The following is a 16,367-nucleotide window of genomic DNA, read 5'->3' as shown; positions in this document are numbered from 1 at the left end:
ACTACCGGCTCCTAGATTTTTCTTTGAGGTACATTTTTCCCCTAGCGGCATTCCTAGGTACTTTGTCAGTAATTTACTAGTTTTGCACCCTGCATAACTCGCTAGAAGCTAAAGGCCTCTTCCTTTTCCCACTACAAACATTTCACTTTTGTGAATGTTAATTCTTAAACCTGAGGCTACTTCAAACCATATTAGAATCATACAAATATTTGTTGATCCATTCCATATGAACATGGGACTTGGGAGAGGAAAAGAGACTTATGCTATTTAGGATTGAAATCCCCAAGTTGTTGGACCCTACAACTATCAGTAGAAATGGGAAAGGGTGGCAATTGGGTGGGTTGGGTTCAGTGTGGGTTAGATTAATCCATCCACTTCAAGTTTTTTAACACATTGTAATGATTACTCTCTGTAGAGAACACTGATGTGGCCCCACAGCTGTGGGGCCACTCTATCCGTAGGGCAAAATGTTCCTAGTCATCCTAGGGTTAGCTACTGTTATTCTAGTTGTTATTTATTTTTCAGTTTTATATTATTGTGTGTTATGTAAATACCAAGGGCAGATGTGTCCTTTCATGTAACTAGCATAACCTATAAATATTAATAGAAGTGGCGGCGATAGGATTATTCAGATTCAATCATTCCTTTCAAAATTTGTGTTTTACTACTCTCTCTACTCTTTCTCCTCTTTCCTCTTCACTTTCTCTTATTTTCGAACCAAAAATTTCTTAGTGTTCAAGACTGATAGCAGTCTTGAACAACTACATGGTATCAGAGCCAAGTTAGGGTTTCTCATGTGAGTCTAATACCAGCCAACCACATGAGAATCTCCTAGGACTGAAAGCTGAAAAAGTGGAGTTCACAGACTGATTCTTAGAGATCGCCAGAAGTGCTAGCAGTTGTTAGAAGCTTATTATGGTTGCAGAGTGTTGGTGGTCAAGAAGGATCAGAGAACACTAGGGTTTGGGTAACCTTAGAAGGCAGTGAACAATTTTTCTTTGAAGTCATTTATTTTCTAAGAGAAGTTCTATCAGAGAAGATAGGTTGGACCTATCTGGAGAGGGAGGCCGAACTATTCTAGTGTTTTCTCCCTTCAATTCTCTAGGGTTTTACAGCAAACCCTACTGTTGGGCCGAACTGTCTCAACCCTGTTTCTCTCTGCTCTAGGGTTTGAAAGTGATCTTGCAGCAAGCCCTAGTGTTAGACTGAACCTTACGATCTACCTAGAGTTGTCCTCAAGTTTACTGTTATCATTGATCAGATTCTAGGGTTTCATATTAACCCTACTGCAAGTCTATCTATACGGTACTTATTGGATTGTGCACGAAACTGTTTACTCTAAGGACTGATTAAGACCCTAATTCTGCCAAGCATATCAAACTTACTTCTAAGTTGTTTTCAAAATCTTTTGGAGTTTTCGAACTCTCTTAAGGGGTGAGAACCCTACGGACAGTTGTTGTTGTGTTTTCTAGTTGGTTTCAGATCAGAGTTATCTCAGTTTTGTGCACATACACTGTGAATACAGATCAGTTCTACACTATTGTTGATTGTGATTGGTAGTCCAAGTGTTGTTTTTTGAGACTTGATAGAGATGGAGTTTAAAAATCAGACAGAATGCAGCTTTGGGAATATCAATTATGGTGATGTTTCTGAGACGGGTGGTCAGATTACTATCGTGAAATTTGATGAATCAAACTATTTGGAATGGGCCCAATCAGCCATGATAGCTATTGGGGGAAGAGGTAAATTAGGGTACCTCTTGGGAGATGTGAAAGAACCCCCCAAGGGAGACCCTACGTATACCAAGTGGATCCAAGAAAACTACTTGGTTATGACATGGTTGTGTAATTCTATGTAGCCTCATATTAGCCGCAATTACTTGTGGGCAAAGACAGCTAAGGAGATATGCGAGGTGATGAAGGAAACTTATTCCCAACCCCTTAATGTTGTCGAATCATATGAATTGAAATGTGAAGTGAAAAATCTTAAACAATGAGAGAAACCAGTTTTAGTATATTTCTCTACCTTGCAGTCCCTGTGGTGTGAAATTGATCACTTAGAGACTCTTGAGTGGGAGAGTCCCAAAGATGCATAGATATATAGAAAGGAGGTCGAGACAAACCGGGTGTTTAAGTTTCTGGTGGGCCTAAATCCAGAGAATGATATTGTGTAGCAATAGATTTTGACTAGAGACAGTGTGACTCTCTCTCAGGCATACTCATTTGTACACAGTGAAGAGACCAGAAAGAAAGTTATGATGTAGCCCCAGCCCCTCACACCAGCTTTGTAGTGGTCACACCCAAATCAGGAGGTGATTCAGAGAAAGACAGGAGGAAGGAAGACAAGAAGGATGTGGTATGTGAACATTGTAAAAAACCCAAACATACAAAAGAAACATGTTGGAAGTTGCATCCTCACTTGGTTCCTGCGAAGTTGAGAAGCAAGAAGGGCACTGCTCATGTGGTTGTGATCACTAATTCAGCATCCTCCTCTGGCACAAGAGGAACATCTTTAGAGACCTTGGCTGCAGTTCAGGCTGCCCTAATACAGTTAGAAAAGGAAGTTGGAAATTCAGCTTAGCCACCGCAGTCATCATCAGCTCCTGCCACATCTGCCTTCGCACATTCAGGTACTTGAGCTTCAGCCTACCATGCCTCAGCTCCAGGTACTACTGAACCTTGTTGGGTAATAGATTCAGGTGCATCCGACCACATGACTAGCTTGCCTTCACTGTTCACCACTTACCATTTGTCTTCTGATAGGGATAAAGTGTCTATTGTTGATGGCTCCCTGGTTCCTATTTTTGGGAAGGGTGACATCAAGTTATCAGATACTATCTCCCTGTCATCTGATTTGCATGTTCCTAAGCTTGACACTAACATTCTTTCAGTCAGTAGTATTACCAAGCATATGAACTGCTCAATAACCTTCTTCTCTGACTGATGTGTTTTTTAGGACTTGGATACAAAAAAGGTGATTGGGACTGGCCGTGAGACGAATGGGATCTATCTGCTCAGGGAGAGGTTCCGTCAGGAAGAGTCGGTTGAGAAGGTGTCTTTTGTTTCTCAGAGTGTGAGTCCGGTTATGCTTTGGCATAACCGATTAGGTCATTTGTCTTTTCGATCTCTAAAGAGTTTGTTTCCAGCTTTATTTGAGTCGGTTGAGTTGTCTCAGTTGCAGTGTGAAAGTTGTGAGTTTGCTAAGTAATGTAGAAAGCCTTATTTATTGAGCAATAAAAGCAGTAATAATTTTTTTTATATTGTGCATATTGATGTTTGGGGGCCTTATCACATCCCTTCCATGGGTGGGTACAGATATTTCTTGTTATTTGTTGATGACCATACCCATTTTTCTTGGGTTTATCTCATGCGTTCACGAGATGAGGTACCTGCCCTGACCCAAAACTTTCACCAAATGATCGTAACCCAATTTGATGCCAAGATTAAAGTTCTCAGATCTGATAACGCAAAGGAATACTTTGCAAAATCATTGACATCTTACCTTTTCAATCATGGGGTTATCCACCAGAGCTCTTGCCCTCATACACCTCAGCAGAATGGAGTTGTAGAAAGGAAGAATAGGCACATCTTGGAAGTGACTAGAAATCTCATGTTTACTTCCAATGTTCCTATTCGCTTCTGGGGTGATGCTATTCTCACGGCGGTATATCTTATTAATCGGATCCCTTCCCGGGTCCTTGATATGAGGACTGACACCATTGACCTTCTGGTTGCCGTTGGTAAAGGGAAACGACATTGTACCACATCTACAACCCACTGTATTTCTTAGTTCTTATCCTATGATCGCCAATCTCCTACTTACAGGTCCTACCTTAGTTCCATTTTCAATGTCCCTACTCCAAGAACAATGCAAGAAGCCCTATCCGTGCCGGAATGGAAAGATGCAATGTAGGTTGAGATGGATGCCCTGTTGAGAAATAACACCTGGGAGGTAGTTGATCTACCCAAAGGAAAGAAACCAGTTGGATGCAGATGGGTATTTAAGGTGAAGCATAATGCAGATGGCTCCATTGAGAGGTATAAGGCTCGGTTAGTTGCAAAAGGGTTCACACAGACTTATGGCATAGATTACTTGGAGACCTTTGCCCCGGTAGCCAAGATGACTACTATTCGGGTCCTATTATCCCTTGCAGCAAGTCGCACTTGGCCTTTATACCAAATGGACGTGAAAATTGTTTTTTTGAATGGAGACCTACAGGAAGAGGTTTACATGTGTTTGCCTCCTAGATTCTATGATGCAGAAATAGGTAAGAAGGTCTGTCGGCTCAACAAGGTTTTGTATGGTTTGAAGCAATCACCTAGGGCTTGGTTCGACAGATTCAGACTAGCCCTTGTGAAGTTTGGTTTCGTACAGGCTCAGTCAAATCATACTCTGTTCTTCAAGAGGGTAGAGTCCTCATTGACACTATTGGCAGTATATGTTGATGATATTGTGGTGACAGAGAATGATAGCCATGAGATTGAGTCCCTTAAATAGCTCCTTCATCAAGAATTTGAGGTGAAAGACCTTGGTGTACTCCGGTATTTTTTGGGTATTGAGGTTGCTTGATCCAAACATGGGATCTTTATATCTGAGAGGAAATATGTCCTAGACCTGTTGTCAGAAACTGGAAAGTTAGGTGTCAAGCTTGCAGATACACCCATTGAACAGAACCACAGGATTAGTGCAGAGAGTGGGGAGCTTCTTGAAGACAAAGTTATGTTCCAGCGATTGGTAGGAAAGCTCCTATATCTCTGCCTCACTCGGCCAGATATTACTTATGTTGTTAGTGTTGTTAGCTAGTACATGCATTCTCATAGAACCACACATCTTGCGGCAGAAAGAATTTTAGCGGGTAGGGGTATACTGTTCAAGAACAATAATCACATGAAGGTAGATGTCTATACGGATGTCGATTAAGCTGGGAGTGTTGTTGGCAGAAGGTCTAACTCAGGATATTGTGCCCTTGTGGGAGGTAACCTTGTCTCCTGGAGAAGTAAGAAACAAAGTGTTGTCTCCCAGTCTAGTGCTGAAGCAGAATACAGGTCTATGGCTAACGGAGTGGCTGAAATCCTATGGCTAAGATCTCTACTTGAGGAGTTGGGTATTGAGTATGAAAAGCCCCTGATGTTGTATTGTGATAATCAAGCAGCTATTAACATAGCACATAATCCAGTGCAGCATGACAGAACCAAACACATTGAAGTTGACCAACATTTTGTACAAGAGATTGTCTCGTCTCAAGAAGTATGCCTCCCTTACATCACATCCAGCATGCAACTAGCAGAAATCCTCACTAAAGCCGTGTCAAGAAAGAAGCTAGAGGCGGATCTATCCAAGTTGGGAATGATAAACATTTACTCCCAACTTGAGGGGGAGTGTAGAGAACACTGATGTGGGCCCCATAGCTGTGGGGCCATGCTGTCCGTAGGGCAGAATGTTCCTAGTTATCCTAGGGTTAGCTACTGTTATTCTAGTTGTTATTTATTTTTCAGTTTTATATTATTGTGTGTTATGTAAATACCAAGGGTAGATGTGTCCTTTCATGTAACTAGCATAAACTATAAATATTAATAGAAGTGGCGGCGGCAGAATTATTCAGATTCTGTCATTCCTTTCAAAGTTTGTGTTCTACTTCTCTCTCTACTCTTTCTCCTCTTTCCTCTTCACTTTCTCTTCTTTTCGAACCTAAAATTTCTTAGTGTTCAAGACTGATAGCAATCTTGAACAACTATACTCTCTTTAGGTGGCCCACCCTAGGGATTATTCATACAAAAATAGCTAGGGGATTAACTGTTGAGAATGGTTAGACATGGGTGTTTTTTGTCTTTTTCTCCTTTCTTATACTCTCAGTATTTGGGCACCTAGATAGGGACCTTCTTGTAATTATTATTTTTCAAATTATAAAGTAAACTTTTGAGGGTGTGAACAGTTAACAACACACACACCTCTCAACACATTGCTTTCTTCTTCCTCTTCTTCTTCTCCTCTTCTTTCCTTCTCTTTCTTGAAACCCTAGTTTCTGCAACTTGGTATTAGAGCGAGTAGAAGCATTTGGGAGTTAGTTCTCTACTGATCTCCTACCCAGAGGTGAACTGTTGACGTGAAATAGTTGTCGGATGATGTCAACAGTTCGTACAGGTGTCGACAACAGTCTATGAAACCAACACAGTTTGATTTGCCCTGATTTTAGAAAAAAAAAATTGGTATGACTCTTGTCATTGTATGAAGTTTCTATGATTTTTAGTGGATTTTTTAAGGAAAAAATTGCATAAATTTTAGATCGAGCCATGTTTGATGTAAAATCTAGACCATTCAAGTCGATTTTTAATTTGGGATTGACGGGAAGTGGTCCTATAATTTTCTAAGCACTGTGTGATTTTTGGGAGATTTTTTTCTCCCTCTATCTTGTCGTCAACCTAGTTTTTTAGGTCTTACTTTGGTTCTTAACTATGGGGTAACCTTGTTTTGGGGTTAGGAACCTTAGTTAAAGTGTTGGGGTTCCTTTTTCGTTGGTGAAAAGGTGTCTTGTTAGAATATGGAATCACCTAAGGAATTTAAGATGGTTCCCGGTGTGCTCCCAGAAACTACAAATATTTCTAGTGGTATGGTAACTACTGTTAAACTGGATGGAACTAATTTTTTAGAGTGGTCTTAGTTTGTTAAACTTACCGTTACTAGGAGGGATAGACTGGGATTCATCATAGGAAGGGAAGTGAAGCCGAGTCCTGAAGACCCGAAATTGGCAAGGTGGGAACAGGACAACTCCCTTATTATGTCATGGTTGATTTTCTCAATGCAACCTCACGTTACCCGAAATTACATGTTTCTTCCATCTACCAAGGATATCTAGGATGGGGTAGTTGCTACTTACTCCCAAGTTAACAATACTACTAGAGTGTATCAATTTCAGAGGGAAGCTTGCAGTATGCGTCAAGGGGAGAGATTTGTTGCTATGTATTTCTCTTCTCTACAATCTATCTGGGAAGAAATGGATCACTTGAAAGCTCTAGTTTGGAAGGACCCTGAAGACGGTAAGCAATATCGGGAGTACGTAGAGGAAAAGATAGTCTTTGATTTTTTGGCTAGCTTAAACCTAGAGCTTGATTTCACCAGGCAACACATTCTTAGTGCATACATTGTTTTTCTTGCTACTGCTTACTCTTTTGTACAAGGGGAAGAAAGCCAAAGAACCGGCATGATGCAATCCTTTGTGAGTGATCATTCTGCCCTTATGTCATCTCGACTCAAGCAAAATACTAGCAAACATCCGATTGCAGAGAAGGTCGAGGATATTATTTGTGAGTACTGCAAGAAGCCAAGACACACTAAATAAAGGTGTTGGAAGTTCAATCCTCATCTAAAATCTGAAAAGTACAAAATTGGGAAAAAGGACAATGCTCACTTGGCTACAGTTGATAATGATACTCAACCTTCAGATGTGCTTAACTCCTCTTATGTAATGAACAAACTCAGGAATATATTGTTGCATGAATTATAGACTTTGGGGCCAACGCCTATTGACTATAGATGCTACGTGGAAGGACTAGGAGAGCCTTCAGTCCCTATTTCCCGGGGCTCGCCTTGAGGACAAGGCCTTAATCAACGGGGGAGGGATGATTGATACAGCTTCCCTATGGAACAGCGTCCCAGCCCATCTTTGAACCAAGAGCAGAACCAGACCCATGCATGGGCATGCACGTGGATGCTGCACCTGGAAATTCCTCCGCGTACTCTTAAGACTGAGAGTAACGGCTTCACAGTTCAGCCCACCTGAGGAGAATATACTCTGATTATGTCGTTATGAATTGTCAGGTCGTTACAATGGCCTGAATAAAATAATTATTGACCGGCTTTCTCTAATCACCTCCGCCGCCGGGAGGTCCATAACACATGCAGACATCTTTACTTGTTTTCATGCTACAAATCTTTATTACTATGTAATTTATATTTCATTTTCATGATACAGACATCTCTCTCTCTCTCGATTTCACGTACGACATCTTTGAATCTGATAGAACTAGCGCCCTCATTGGTTCTGATAAAATCTCAGGTTCTCTCTCTTTGTGTGCCTGTATTGGTGGAGGGGAAAAGAAGTTTCTGATAAAATCTTGGGTTTAGAGAATCGTTTTTCCAGTAGTGCATTAATTTCTTCTATTTCATTTATTTTAATTATTCATTTTTTGATAAGTTGTGTTTCTCCTGATGTTGAGGCTGTGAGGCATATCTTAGATGACAATATGGAATACGGAAGACCTTGATCTGGTATTACTTCTCCTGCCTCTTGAATATATCCTTCGGAATTGCATCATTTCCTTCCAAATAATTATTACATAAATTTTGAAAAGAGATTAAGTTAGTTGAACCAAGACAAGAAGGAAATGATAACAAGTCATTTACCTTTGCAAATAAATACCGTGAATTTAGCCCATGTTTGATTTGAAGGAAAAAGTAAAAAAAGAAAAGGAAGGGAAACCTTTACAAATCTTGTATAGGTTTTCCTACATTTCCCTTCATTTTCCTACTCTTTCCTTCAAACCAAACATAGCATTAAAACAATTCAGCAACTACAGAGTAATTCTGCCCAAAGAATTCCAATTGGGGAATCAGGTAAAATATATTCATCTTCTTTGGAAGAAAGAATTAAAATTAGTCTACCAAAAGCCTTTGCCTATCTATTGTGCACTGTAAGCTTTAATTGGTTCCCACAAATTCTTTTATGAACCAGATAAGAGTCATTTCTTCCGTAGATATTTATTTTCTAATTCAAGTTTCAGACACTGGAGTTCAGACTTCAGACCACAAGTCACCCAAATGGCTTTCTTGTACGCATGTGATATGTTGACATACTACTTTTTTTTCCGATTTGTGAACTTAGCAACCTAACCATACAGAGACTCATTCTACAATTTCCATTCGGCATCACATCGCAAGAAGCAAATTTTTATTTTTAAGTTCTTACATCATCACCGTCGTCAATGCCTTATCCTAAGTATACGGGGTCTGCTATACGAATCAATGCCTTATCCTAAGTATATGGGGTCTATATGAATCCTATTTTGAAAATCCAGTGTAATTGCATGTTTCAAGCCAAGAGGGTTGAGTCGAATTGGCAGGCACTAAAACTTTTAATTTTATTTGGGTAAATTACAGACAGGTGCCCTGTACTTTGGGGGAGTGACAGATAGGTACCTGAACTTTCATTGCAATAATTGAGTACCCTTTAACTCTCAAAAATAACACTTGGGTCCATTTCTGTTAATTCACGTTTCCCTGTATGATAAAATTACTGAAATGCCCATATAATTTTTAAATTATTAAAATCAAAAAATTTAAAATGACCAAAACAATAACAATTAAAATCACTTGACTGGTGAGGGTAATAAATAGCCGGCAAAGTAAAATCGTCACCAGAACCACCCTGTACCATGCAAGGTCTTGGAACGCATGGGCTTCCACTAACTTCACGCCTGAGAGCTCTTCCATCGGTCCAATCCAGTGAACAAACAAGCCGAATGCTATATCCACCATTCCAACTGTGTCTCCAACAAAGAACTTCTCTGCAAGACCACGCTCTTCAATGGTTTTCAACACTTCTGAGGCTTCTTTGAGTGCCTTCTGTTGTTCCCTAACAAACCAAGACACTGCAAAGAAGGTAGCTACATCACCAAAACATCACGATATAAGAACGAAAACAGAGGATCATATCAACGTTTTTAAATCAAACACCTGGTGGTCTACGTGTGTCTGTACAAAAAGAAATTAGGAAATAATTTACCTTGTCTTCTAGATATTTAATCTAGAACCGAGCTTAGGCTCTCTCGCAATGATCTTGTGGCAGCAGCGTTGGATTATTCGGCCATGTCTCCTCGAGGTATTCAAGGATAACAATGGACTCTGCAATTGGAACTCCACCATGAACAAGAACAGAAACCTTCTTATGAACTGAGTTATACTCCCAAGAGCAAAGCACTCTTGTTGGAGGGATCCTCGTCAATGTACTCATATTGTACACCCTTGAATTTCAGAGCCTAGAAAAGCTCCAAATAGCTTAACTTGTTCCATTTCTCAAATCAGATCGATATGGAGGGTCTTCTACCCTGTTATGTTCATTTATACTGTTCAAAATCTGGCTGTTGTTTTGGGTCCAAAAGATCTGGCCATCTTTCTTGGACTGCAAGTTTATCGTTTGAACGTTAAACTCTTATTAGAATTTAGAGAGCCACTTTTTCCTTCTGGAATTTGGTTGGTTAAGGATGACGGTCCGAGAGGATTAAAGTGTTCTTTATTTTCATCGAAAAAATGACCCGGTGGTCGCGTATCTACCGAGTGTTCATCAACATGGAACAATTCACCCTAGGATTAGTAGTAATATTATGAGAAGGGTAGTTATGGCACTATATAATACTTAACCGATGATGAAATACTAGCAGAAGGTTTCAAGTGTCCATTTTTAAGAATTCAAATTACCAGGTGTTGTAATTGAAAGTTCAAGATATCCATCTCTCACTCCCCCCCCCCCACTCAAAGTACAGGACACCTATCTGTAATTTACACATAAAATAATCATTGTCTTCCCTTTTTTTTTCACAATGAATCTTTAATAATTAATATCGGCAATGAGAAATTATGACAAATACTCGACCTTCAATGCATAAATTTTGCATCCACAAAATATGCATACATAGTTACAAACACAATCCACATTCCACACTATTCCTCTTTGCTATTGGGTGTTGATCAGCCTTTTGTAAATCAAATTTCATGTTTCAATTAAATATGTTTTATTAGAAGAAAATAACAGCGGCAATAAATCAGTAAACAGACTGATACAAAAAACGACTGAATTAAAATTTGCTAAATATCACGCGGAAAGCTTCACCCAAGGTCCTTGAAATCGCATGACAAGCAGCATGGACAATAAAAAGAACGCCACCGGCCAGCACGAAGGCAATGCCAGCTTGCCAGGTCTTTTTTTTTTCTTTGATAGAAAGCATATTAAACTGATACACTACCATGGCACGTAAGTGAAATGCCCGCATGTCAGATAAATTCACGAAATTAAAAAGATTCAATAAATCTGGAATCTTAGCAGATAGAACCTTAGAAACCTCAGCAAAATGCTACCCAACTAGTCAAAATTTAAATAGTACCCAACATCAAAATTATGAAAAACTCAATGGAAACGTAGTAACATCTCTACGCCTCTGTTATGGGATACTCGAACACGACATCCTTTCCTGAAAGCTTCCTGTAAACTGCTGTAAAAGTCTCAAGCTTGTATTCTGTGTTGTTCCGTTCCTTAGGGTCAAGCAAAATCTACAACATAAAAAACATGTATAGGCCATGAAAACAAAAACAAATGATAAATAGTCAGAAGGGGAAGTTTGGGTGCAAGGTCTTGTTTTACCTTCATAATTTTGGAACCATCAATGCGGTATCTAATCCGCTTCCCCACAATCTCAGCAGGATACACGATATCCTCCAACATGGCATCATGCACAGCGGTGAGTGTGCGGCTACGGGGCCGTTGCACAGCAGAGCCTTTCTTCGGTGGCCTCAATATCCTTCTGGTTGCAATGAGGATTACGTCCTACCAGTACCAGACAAGTATGGCCTTGAGTAAGAAATTAACACAATATCTACATTTATATTAAGCACTATAAAATCAATGGAAGGTGTAAATGATGATTGCAGTTTAAGATCTTTAATCTAAAAAAATGAAAGTAACACGAAGGCAAGATTATGTCTGTGGTAGTAAAATCACTAAAATGGACCGCATTTCTAAGCAACCCACGGGGGTTTTCACCAATGATTCTGTTTTTCGAACAAAAACTGCCACATCAGCAAAGAGCATTGTCTTTTATATTACATTATTCCATGGCAGTTTTTGTTTTGAAAAACAGAAGGTACAAGCTTCGCAAATGAGAGGAGAAACAGCTGAATGCCTAAACATATTTTCAAAACTAGTTTCCTACGATCTACCAGCACAAAACTTTGTTAATAAATTTAGTGAAGTTCTATTTCAAAAAGCAAAATAAAGGGTTTAGAGCACCTTTCCACTGAATTTCTTCTCCAGTTCCCTTACAAGTCTAACATGAATTTTGCGGAAAGCTTTTCTCAGTCGGTAGGGAACATGGACAACAACAGCTTTCCGGTTGCCAGAAACATCAATTTGGCTGCACAAGTGGACAATGAACAAGGTCATGGTCCATGGCGAGCAAAACTAAAAGTGTAATAAATAAAAGTGGTACAATGCCCTTACACTGCAGAATTGATGTAAAGATCCTTGAGATCACTTTTAAGCTCCTGGTTGGTATTCTCCAAATCAAATAGTGACTGCATAGATAATAGAATCAGAACTCCAACCTTATGCTAAAAGGTTGTTAAAAGGATAAACAACAATGAAGCTTAGCATTAACCTGTGCAACTGACTCCTCAAACTCAGAAGGTTCAGCCTCCTTGCCTTTCTGGATCTTCCTCCTTGCTGTATACATCTTGACTGATCTCACTGCATGAACCAAGGATAAAATAGAACCATTTTCAGCACACCTTTTCATCTATGAAGCATGATAACGAACTTACAAAACAAGGAATGCAGTTTTTGTAGAATTCCACTTTACATATGTAACATTAATGATATGTACTTTTTTTATCAACAACATCAGCTTCATTAATTAAAAAAAAAATAAGACTTATGGATACAAGAGGGGAGTTAAAATATCTTAGATCCCCAAAAACTGAAAACAAAGGGAATACAAAGAAAAATTAAAGACCAGCCCAAAAAACAGACTACCTATTCACCCCTTGCTTGGCCAACCCATCAGCAAATGAGTTGGCACTCCTCTTCACCCAACTGTATTGTATCTCAATGTCCCTACATAACCATAAGAACTGCTTCTTTTCATTGTTATAGTTCCACAATCCGCTGCCCTCTTTCTTCAGCCAGCTAACCACCACCTTCGAATCACCTTCCAAGATCAAACGGCTGATAATTAATTCCTTTGCTCTACGAACTCCTTAAAGCGCAGCAAGGATCTCAGCCCTAAGAGAATCACCTTCTCCAATAGGGCCAGAGAACAAAGCAATAACAATCCCTTCCTCATTCCTGAAGACTCCTCCAATCCCTGATGGCCCTGGATTCCCTACACTATTGCCATCAAAATTCAACTTTATAACACCCAATTGGGGAGAGGGACCAAGAGGGACAAAGAGTCCTCTTGCACCCAGCAGTGGAAGCAATTTGAGAAACGCTTTTTCCAGGCAAATGAGGCCCCCGAACTCCACAGCCCCTCTCTAATACTGGTGAAGGTTGGAACTCCAAGACTCTGATACAACCTTCCAGAAACCTTGCCAACCAAGCGACATAGCACTTTCAAATGAAAATTCAGGTAATGATATCCTGACTGATAGGTAACCCTTGGACAACTATCTATCTAGGGCTACAAATCGACAGATCATATATGCCTAGACCAAAAAAAAATTGTATGTTTTTGGTTGGTAACTTCTAATTTTATTTTATCAAATTGAAAAAAGACCATAAAAGAATAATATGGACCTAAATTTGATATGATAATACTTAGATATTCAATACTATAAATAAATTAAATTAAAAATAACTTCTAAAAGACCTGAACCTACAAAAGTACAAATAACATTGAAACCAACTTTACTAATAGATGCATATTAATCTTATGTAGACATTAACATAAATATTGGAATACCACTAGATTAAAATAGGGTGTATCCTTATTCAATCCATTTACAAATGGGTTAAATGGGGTGATTTTTTTAATGAATAGCTTAAATGGGGTGAATTCAGAACAACTTAATCAGACTGGATTGAATTCCAACAAAAAGGATAATATTTAAGGCCTATATCAACTAAAGTTTATGTCAATAATTGAAGAGTAGAATATGTGAAGAGTCAGATCAATGGTGCTAGCATTCAGTCCACTAACATGGATTGGCCACCATCAGCCAGACATCTAATGAGACAAATTAAGTGCACACTTGAGAGAGATCCTAGATAAATCACGCATATGGGGGTTATTGCAGGATATAAATATCCATTATGGTGCACATATAGTTTTTTACAAGTAGTATTTTATGTTACGAGTTACAATATCATGCCAAGCTCATTAAGCAGGTTGACAATATATGCTAAAAGCGCTACTTCATCTGCTTCAAGACTGAAGTACAAAACAGATTGATGGTCATAGACAGAGAAACGACACAGAGTACAGTCTTTTAAAGCAGCTCAATTATAATGAATACAAATAAATATTAGTTTTTTCTTACGACACATAATTCTGCAAGGAGAGCATATATACAAGGAGATCTTAATTTCAAGCGCTATGTTTGCTTCCTTTATGTCCAAGAAGAACCACCCTGAGATTCTAGGTTCCCAAATGGATAACTTGCAGACATCATTTCTAAGACTTCTATTATCGGGATGGAAGTAAACAAGCAGGCCCCAGATTTATCTGATTTTAAAGCGTTAAAAATAAAGTTTCAAGAGATTTAACTTGACATTTACTTTAAGAATTTTGGCTCACTTACATGTACGATTCCATTCCACCAAAAACTAAAATAATGATAATCGTCTCTGAAATTAATCCAATATTAACAAAACAAGTATCATGCATGCCAATTATAGGAACAATCATCCTTCAGCATTCTTGACTTGTTTGATAATAACTTCATAACGAGTGAGGAATAAAAATCAAACGACGAAATAGAAATTATTCAACTCAAAAAACTAGTGTTTACCAATTAATAGTGGAAACCATAGAATGCTAATAATATATACGAAATTTCTTCCTACTTCGATACCAAAGATAACCATTAATTAAACCAATCAACCTTGGTATAAATCGAAACTATAACATGCTTTCCAATCATTTGGAGAGCAAAAACTCCGAATAAAAATTAAAAAGAAGAAAGAGAAACCAATCCAATCAAACACGGACAACCTAAAACCCTAATTGGTTCAACACAGATAAAGACCTCGAATGGGAAAGCAGGATTTCCCAACAAAACCCAAATGTGAGTTACAGGTCAAAAGATATTGACATATGAATAAAGTGAACATAAACTCGCATATGAAAACCATTGATTTCCAGTCATACCTCACTGCCGCTGGAGGCTCGATCTGAGAAAAGCCTTCACTTCTATCTCGCAGGTCAGAGAAACCCTAGTTTTAGCGGAACGAAGGGTTTTAAAAATGCGAGAAGGGACGATAAAGATGCTTGCCCTAGAATCTGGACGGCCCAGATTAAGTGAGTGATTGAGGATGTATAAAATCTGATCTATCAAGATCACAGATTGTAGCATTTTATCGGATACGAGTAGAGATGATGTGGCGAAGTCTACGAGACGAGTCTTTTACTCCAGTTGAATTCGCATGGGCGCCCCACAGCCCATCCAGCCCTGTATTGGGAATCCAATACACACCGTAGGGCGCCGATATGAAATAATTCGTTTCAGAGATGGCAATTTCTGGGAAATTTTTGGGTATCCAACCCGATCCGATTTAATAGAATCTGTTTATCAAAATCTTATAAGGTTTGAGACGGGTTTGAGATTTTAGATTAAAATCCTATAGGTTTGGGATAGGTTTGGGTTTGACAAATAGGGTATCTAATACTCGATACCTGATTTATTTTATGTGGATACCCATTCTCGATACCTGATTACAAACCCGACTATAATATATTTATAAGAAATATTTTTGTATATATATATGAAATAAAATACATGGCATGGTATAATATATGTTATAAAATAATATATAATATATTAAGAGAAATTAATTAACTAGAAGCCAACTAGCTAGGAGGAGCTCTATGGGCCATGGCCTATCAGCCCTATGACATTCTTATAATGGTTAATTAGTAAGTTTGAGACATTTGTTTAGCTTCAAGTCCAATCAAAGCAACACTTTTAAGTGAATTGGACACTTGCAAACTTGCTTGTTTATGAAACTTAATTTGTCAATTGTTAATTTTAAAATTGTAATGACATAATTATTATTAAGTCCAATCCAATCAATATTTCTAGGTGAAATATTTGTCTATGAATTTTAAATTTTTATCAATTAATTTTAAAAACTTATTGATGTAATTATTTTTAAGTCCAATTCGAACATTATTTTTGGTTGATCAAATTTAACTCTTACATGGCACAAGGTTGGGGTTTATGACCTTTTGGGTATGGGGAATAAAAAATGAACATAGGCTACCCTCATCCCTAAGCCCTTAAGCCCTAACATGATGCTTATGATGTTAATTTTTTTTTTTTCAAAGAAGAAGAAGAAAACAAGTGCTTTAGAATTTGGTAGAGGTGTTCATAGTTTAACTAATTGA

The 16,367-nt window shown here is 38.5% G+C and overlaps 1 protein-coding gene and 1 long non-coding RNA gene across 2 annotated transcripts; both read right to left on the bottom strand.

Annotated features, from left to right (window-relative positions):
- Positions 1 to 9,276: 9,276 nt before the first annotated feature.
- Positions 9,277 to 10,085, bottom strand: LOC148854871 (uncharacterized). Its single transcript, XR_016112400.1, has 2 exons — positions 9,779 to 10,085; positions 9,277 to 9,644 (listed from the first exon to the last, which is right to left on the bottom strand). It is a non-coding gene; the product is annotated as an uncharacterized LOC148854871 (long non-coding RNA).
- An 831-nt stretch (positions 10,086 to 10,916) lies between these two features.
- LOC148854870 (small ribosomal subunit protein eS7-like) lies at positions 10,917 to 15,191 on the bottom strand. The gene is made up of 6 exons (XM_088983613.1): positions 15,132 to 15,191; positions 12,423 to 12,511; positions 12,266 to 12,339; positions 12,056 to 12,179; positions 11,411 to 11,593; positions 10,917 to 11,319 (listed from the first exon to the last, which is right to left on the bottom strand). Exons 2-6 carry the CDS (start codon positions 12,495 to 12,497, stop codon positions 11,200 to 11,202), a joined length of 576 nt encoding a protein of 191 aa, XP_088839739.1. The 5' UTR covers positions 12,498 to 12,511; positions 15,132 to 15,191; the 3' UTR covers positions 10,917 to 11,199.
- Positions 15,192 to 16,367: the final 1,176 nt, after the last annotated feature.

The sequence above is a fragment of the Nelumbo lutea genome, chromosome 4 (genome assembly GCF_056320005.1).
Source record: "Nelumbo lutea isolate HS-2025 chromosome 4, American lotus-T2T, whole genome shotgun sequence".
NCBI classification, from domain to species: Eukaryota; Viridiplantae; Streptophyta; class Magnoliopsida; order Proteales; family Nelumbonaceae; genus Nelumbo; species Nelumbo lutea.
Note: the sequence above shows the minus strand (reverse complement) of the source record. Positions and strands in the feature narration are given on the sequence as shown.